Source organism: Galeopterus variegatus, unplaced genomic scaffold (assembly GCF_000696425.1).
Source record: "Galeopterus variegatus unplaced genomic scaffold, G_variegatus-3.0.2 Scaffold589, whole genome shotgun sequence".
Classification (NCBI taxonomy): domain Eukaryota; kingdom Metazoa; phylum Chordata; class Mammalia; order Dermoptera; family Cynocephalidae; genus Galeopterus; species Galeopterus variegatus.
In genome coordinates, this window is record NW_007726700.1 from 6,083 (window position 1) to 12,608 (window position 6,526).

Sequence of the window (6,526 nt, forward strand, 5' to 3'; positions counted from 1 at the left end):
CCAAATTGTGCACATATATGCATGTGATGTGTGTATGTGTGAGTGTGTGTGTGTGTGTGTGTGTGTGTGTATGGTGAGGTGAGTGTGTAAGAATTCGTCTGGACAAAAGAGTTCAGTGTTCAAATGCATTTAAAAAGAAAAAGCTTCTTATGAAGCTTATGACAGCTCCCCTTTGGAATTTGACAATGGACATAAAAGTTTAAAACCTTCGAGACTTTCTGTAACACCTGTTCTTTTTTATTTATACCAATGTTTGGAAACCTGTATGACCAGGGAACCCTTGGTAAGTATAAGGCCTATTAAAATCGCCTTTGGACAAGTTTTTTGTTTTGTTTTGTTTTCTTTTCTTTTCCAAATAAAAGGAAAGGAAATACACAGGCTCATGGTGGTGGGAAGCTAAGATTCTGTAGTGGGTGAAAGCAAGACCTAAGATGCAAAGATATAGGGGGTGAGAAGGTAGGAAAGGTGGTTTTCCAGGCCCCTGGTGGGGAAGGCAGTCAGGAGAGGCAGTTTCTGGGCCTACGCAACCTCTGGATCTAGGAAAGAATCTCTGTAAATGTGTGGTACTTATCACGTGATAAAATCTCAATACAGCTTTAGAGATTAGTATAATCTCAGTGAACTGAATTATCTTTTTAATGACCTTAAAGAACAGTTTTAAAAGTACAAAGACATTATGAGACAGTTTCATATCACTATAGGTGGTACTAGCACAGTAAGGCCAGGCCAGGCTTCCCTACATGAGTTCTGGGAAGAAGGTAGATAACCATGTATATGAGCAATCGGTTTTGAACTTCAGCATGCATGAGAATCTCTAGGGATCTTGTTGAAGGTATAGATTCCCATCCCAATTTCTGGGGTGGAGCTCAGGAATAACATTTTTACCTAGTGCATCAGATGATTCTGTGCGGGTGATGCTGCAAGTTCTCTTTGAACACACTGTTGTGTGAGGCTAATAATGAGTGTTAGCAAAAGGAGAAAAACTGGAAGGAAGTGGGGGAAGCTGGGGTGCTAACTTGCAAAGCCAAAGACACATGACTTGGTATGAAAGCTGAAGCATGAACTGATGATAAAAGAGAAGAAGGTGCCATAAATTAACCATGAGACTCAGACAGGATTGTCTGACTTGAAATCGTGTACATAACCCCCCTCAACGACCCCCACCAGGAAACATAATGGTTCAGCAGAGGATGAGAGATTATGCTGTGTGTGCATTTGTAAGGAGCGCATGTGGAGTCATGGTTATGGGGAAGGCTTGATTCAGCACTAAGAGAAGAAGGGGTTTCTTGGGTTTCTGAGACTTTGTGAAACTTTTCAGAAGATAGGCTGCCATGTCATAATACCTAGCTACCTAGCTACCTCTTTTCCTCATGCTGGTCATGTATTTTGAGTAGTGCTTGGATGATTCAAGCTAAGGGAATACTAGTCTAGATAGAGGCAGGAAGTTAGAAAGTCCCAGAAAGGATATCTGTGAGAACAAAAAAGGATAGGATACCCATGATGGGTTACCTGAAGAGCAAGCAAACAATGAACTACAACCTTCCCTCCAAACATGAAAATATTATAAATACCAAGAGAAAATAAAATCAAAGGCAATTAGAAACTCCAGGCAAAACAAAAGGCATCATAAAAAAGGAAATTTAAACAAGTACACTATCTCAGGCTTCAGTGAACAATGCTTAAAACATGTTCATAATCTTGTAAATACTAATGTTTGTAGAACCAAAAATTACGACAATGATATTTGGAAGATAGGGAGGTGTTGGGTGGTAATGAGGAGCTAAGTTATCACCTATCATATAGGAATTTTAATAGATAATCCAAACTTGATATATCAAGCCAATTAAGAGAGCAGAAGACATGCATTATTTAGTGGTAACTGTCAGAAGAGAGGGCTAAAAAGTTAAAAGTGACAGTAGTAACTGGAGAAACGGGTGGTAGATAGGAAGGGATGGTTGCAGGATGCTGATTTTTATTCTTTCAAGGCTACTGGATTTTTAAAAAAATTATTATTTTAATTTACAATATTACTAAAATATCTGGATCTCTTCTGTGTCTGGGAGGCTGTGGGCATCTGTCAAAAGGTCCTACCACTAAGAGAACAAAGCCAGGCTTAGGTTTTTCCTGGTGGCTCCCTATTCCCTGGACAGCAATGAGTGTGCTTTAAGGACAGAGAAAAGAGCAAAAAGCAAGATTCTGGAGGCAAAAGGGATGCAGGCACCCCACTCTCCTCAGGAAGAGTCCAGCCTCTGGCCTCTAACCAGGGACTGGGGTGGAGGGAACCTCCTGCAGAACAGATGCCTGGCCACGTGAAGGGCTGCAGGTTTGCTGAGGGAGAGAGGCCATGGGCCAGACCTGGGGCACTGGGGGCTGGTCGGAAGGTACAGAGGGTCTCACTTACGTGCACACACTCCTATTGCGTACCTCGGGCGGTCCCCACTGTAGTCGCAGTAGAGGCCTCTGTGAGGGTCACAGATGGCGGCCTCTGTGCAGTTGTCCCCAAGTTGCTGGGCACACATCTTACAGCATTCACAGCCATCTGTGATGAGGCTGACCCCCAGTGGGCAACGGGGTGGGTATGGCGGGCATTCACATGGCCACTTGCAGAACTGGGGGCGTGAGGATGTGTCCTCCAGTGGTGCTGGGGTGAAGACCATGGTCGTGGGTGCTGGAGAGAGGGCCTGCAGGGGAAGGGCAGAGGTGAAGGGGGCTGCCGAGGCAGGTGTTTCAAAACCCAAAGGGCCCTGCAGTGGCTTCCCATCTTCATGGTCTTCAAAAGGTTTTCATAAACTTATTTTTTTCTACCATGCTTTTGATAGCCAAACATCTCCTTTCTTCTCAATGAAACAAATAGAACAGACAGGCCCAAAGTTCAGAAAAGTTGAACAAAGCGCCTGAATCCCACACTGGTGAGTGGTGGGGTCTGGGTTCTATTTCAGCCCCGTGCTTTTGTCCTTCCTCACTCGATCATCCCCCAGCCCCAGAGGCAGGTGGGTGAGTCTCATCTCGCAGAAGCAGGAGCTGAGGCTTTGAGGAGTTCCTGGCCTGCTGCTGAGTCACGTGGCTGTGGCGGCTCCTACCCCGGGTCTTTTGCTACATCCTGCAGCTCCACCCTCTTTACTCCAAGGGTCCTGAAGACCTCCTGGAGTTAGACTACTCCTATTTAGTGCTCCCACTCCTGGGCCATGGAACATCCTGTGCAGGGCTTCTCAGGCCAGGGCTGCTTGGTGGGGGGCCAGGTCGGGGTGGGTAAAAGGCCACTGGCTGGTTGGGTCCAGGCTGCTCGCTCCATCTGGTGCCAGAGGAGCCCTGCTCTAAGGGAATTATAGATCCGCACTCCACTCTGAACACAGGCTCCTATCCTGAGATATTCAGACAGATTCTTCCCCCCTTTTACCCAGGCTGGACTTCAGGGTTCAGTCGTGTCCAGCCCCTCCCACCTCAAGGCCTCTGTGATGCAGTCCCCTGTGGCTGAGATGCCTTTCCCTCCTCCTGGAGGACTCTCCTGACCTGCTGCTCTTCTGTGAGCACCTGGTTTTCCTTAAGATGCTCTGCACACTAGGTAATTGTGCCTGCATTTGGAGGTTAGTGACTGTGAACTTCATGCGGATGAGAACAGGGCGTGGAGGGCCCTCCCTGCTGCCCAGGCCCCCTGCACGGTGCCTGGCACAAGTGCTAATCCTAGTTAGGGACAGACAGGGTGGCTTCTCTGTTAGGGCAGAGACAGACACCCAGGATAGCCAAGAAAATCAAGCCTATGGCCCCTTCCAGGGAGGAAGGCCTTCTGGCAGGGAACAAAGAGCTCTCCTGGGTTGGCAGCCCTGGTTGGCATTCACCTGGGAAGCATTAGTTTGCCTACAACAGGATATAACAACAAATTTCCCCAAATTTCCAAAGCAGTAGAAACAACTCTCCTCCACATACACACACATCCAGACCCACCCCTCTTTCTGACCCCATGGAAAGAGACTTTTCCCTGCTGCCCATGACACTAGAAACACCAGAGCTTCATGAGCACCCACGGACCATTTAAAGATGCTCTCTCCTCCAGGAAGCCTTCCCTGCCTTTGCCACACGGTGTTAGAGGTTCTGCCTCCCCCACTACAATGTACACTTGTAAAGGGCAGGGTCTGGGTTTTACTTCTCCCTGTGTGTCTGAAACACAACAGATGGCACACAGCCAGATTTCATAGGTGGATTGGTGGAATAGATGGATGGGCTGGGGATTGGTGGCCAAAAAGGGCTTTGGTGTCACTTGATATTCAGGACATAATGTCCTGGAACCTCTCCTCTCATCATTAAGTTTAGGTGTCAGGAAAAGATCATGGGACCTGAAATAGTCAGACATGGGTTCTTCCCATGTGGCCTTGGACAAGCTTCCTAATCTTTCTGAGCCTCAGCATTCCCATCTGTGATATGGGCACAAGAATACCCACCTCTGGTGCTGTTGAGAGGGTGAAGGGGCACTGTATGTGTGGAAGCACTGGATAGAGCCTGGAACATGCCAGACACTCAAAAGCATGACTCCTCCTTGTATTAATGTGGCTGTGCATCTCCCCCTTCCCCACAGTGCCTCGCACAGAGCTGGGGATCTGCACACTCTGAGCTGAGTTGGAGTGGGCTGTAACCTGGTGGGTACCCCACTCTACTATCTATCCTCCTGTCTCTGTTCCAAGTTGAAGATCCCAAGAAGGAAACTTCCTTTCCAAGTACCTGCTTGGGGGACCCAGTGCATGCAGCTGGCTAGGGAAAACCATAGAGAAGGCATCCCTTGGACAGGGAAGCTGCTATGGGATCCCTGGGGCAGTGGCAGGATGGGCTCTGGGCATCTGCTAAGCCAAGCCTTTGCTGTGGGCACCATCTAGTGGTGGGAAAACTCCTAGATGCAGTCTGAGGAGAAGGTCCTTAACAGTAGCTGTGCAGTGGGAAAAACCTCAGACCCCAGGGCCTGAGGACTCCTGGGTTTGGTGTGTGACCCTCTGAGTCCTGGCTGCCTTTTCCAGTATGGACACCAAGGACATGGGACTACAGGTCACTAGTATGTCCAGACTGCTGATAATCAACCCATCCCCTCCTTGCCCGTGTGCACACAGGAGGACAGATGGTTAGCACATGGTTTCTGTCCTGGAAGGTTGACAGGTTAGCCAGGGACATATACATTTATTCTTTTACCCACTCTATCAACAAATGCTCATTGAACACCTACTATGTGCCAGACTTTGTGCTAGGCTGGAAGGAAGCAGAGGTGTCTGGGATGAGCTATTCCCTCACTAGCTCACCCTCTAACAAGGCCAGCAAATGCTGTGATGATGGCGTCCACTCACTCATTCATTCTCTCTTTCATTCATTCTTTCAACACATCTCTTATCAGCTCTTATTTTGTGCCAGGCACTGAGCCAGACGCTGGGGAAGCAGCAGAGAAACAAAACGGACCTGCCTGTGGGTGCACAGAGGAAGGGGTGAGCTGTGTGCTAGGGCTTCACAAGGGAGGGGACCTGGTAGCAGATCCTGAAGGAGGAGTAGGAAAAGAGCAGCGAGCCAGGAGGGGAGAGAACCCAAAGTGCCAGGGGCAGCAGGTGCGAAGGCGCTGACCTGGGAGTGTGTACGAGGGCCCAGGGCATGGGGAGGGGCGTGGCTCGACCCAGGGGAGGGCGCAGGGCAGGGTGGGTGACAGGGGGTTCCTCAGGCAGCATAGATTGAGGAAGGCCTCGAATGCATGGCTTTGGGCTGGGGTCTGCTGAAACGATTTGTTGAAGGATTTTAGCAGGAAAAACACAGTGGCAGATTTGTGTTTTAGAAACACTGCACTATGTCAAATCTAGCCTTGGTCACTTCTTATGCGACTCCAGAAGTTCACTTCTGAACCTCAGTTTTCGCCTCTGTAAAATGGGCTTCCTCCCATGGCTCGCCTCCCACGTGACTGGCAGTGAGATCAGGGCTACCGCTCCTCCTGCTCAGTGGCCCATTGCAGACCAGTACTCTGACGACCACCTGAGCCAGTCTTGGCTAGGCCCAGGTCACTCTGGCTGATCCTATTCTGTCTTCCCCATGGTGGCTGGCATCATTACTCCCATCTGACACATCAGTAAAGTGACTTGCCCACGGCCAGCACCTAGAGAGCGACAGAACTTGGATTTGAACCCAGATCTGCTTGGGTTCATGTTTTTCCCACTATTGTGCATGAAGGGAAATTTTCTAATGGAAGAAACTGGCTGAGAGGTAGTGAGAGCACCACCAGTGGAGGAGATCGAGAAGCAGCTGGACAGTCGCAGGGCGGGGGTTTGTGAGGGGCTTCAGGCCTCCCGAGGCCTGGCACATAGTAGGTGTCAATAGCACCTGTCGATTGAATGAGTTAATGTACGTTTCCTTGACTGAACTGTTGACCCGTCAAGGCAGAAATCACTGCCATCTGCCTGTTCACTTGTGCACACGAACACAAAGGTCCCTATAATCACCTATAAAATATAGCTAATATTTACCAATTATATATGGAGGGCTCTGTATACACTGTCTCATGTAAGCCCCC

General features: G+C 48.9%; 1 protein-coding gene across 1 annotated transcript in view; it reads right to left on the bottom strand.

Annotated features, from left to right (window-relative positions):
• Positions 1 to 6,526, bottom strand: part of WISP1 (WNT1 inducible signaling pathway protein 1) — a gene marked incomplete at its 3' end in the record, with an annotated part of 25,185 nt that overhangs the window by 5,062 nt on the left and 13,597 nt on the right. The window contains exon 2 of the mRNA XM_008570297.1: positions 2,402 to 2,681. Coding sequence (XP_008568519.1) covers positions 2,402 to 2,681 — 280 coding nt within the window. The remainder of the gene's footprint in view (positions 1 to 2,401; positions 2,682 to 6,526) is intronic.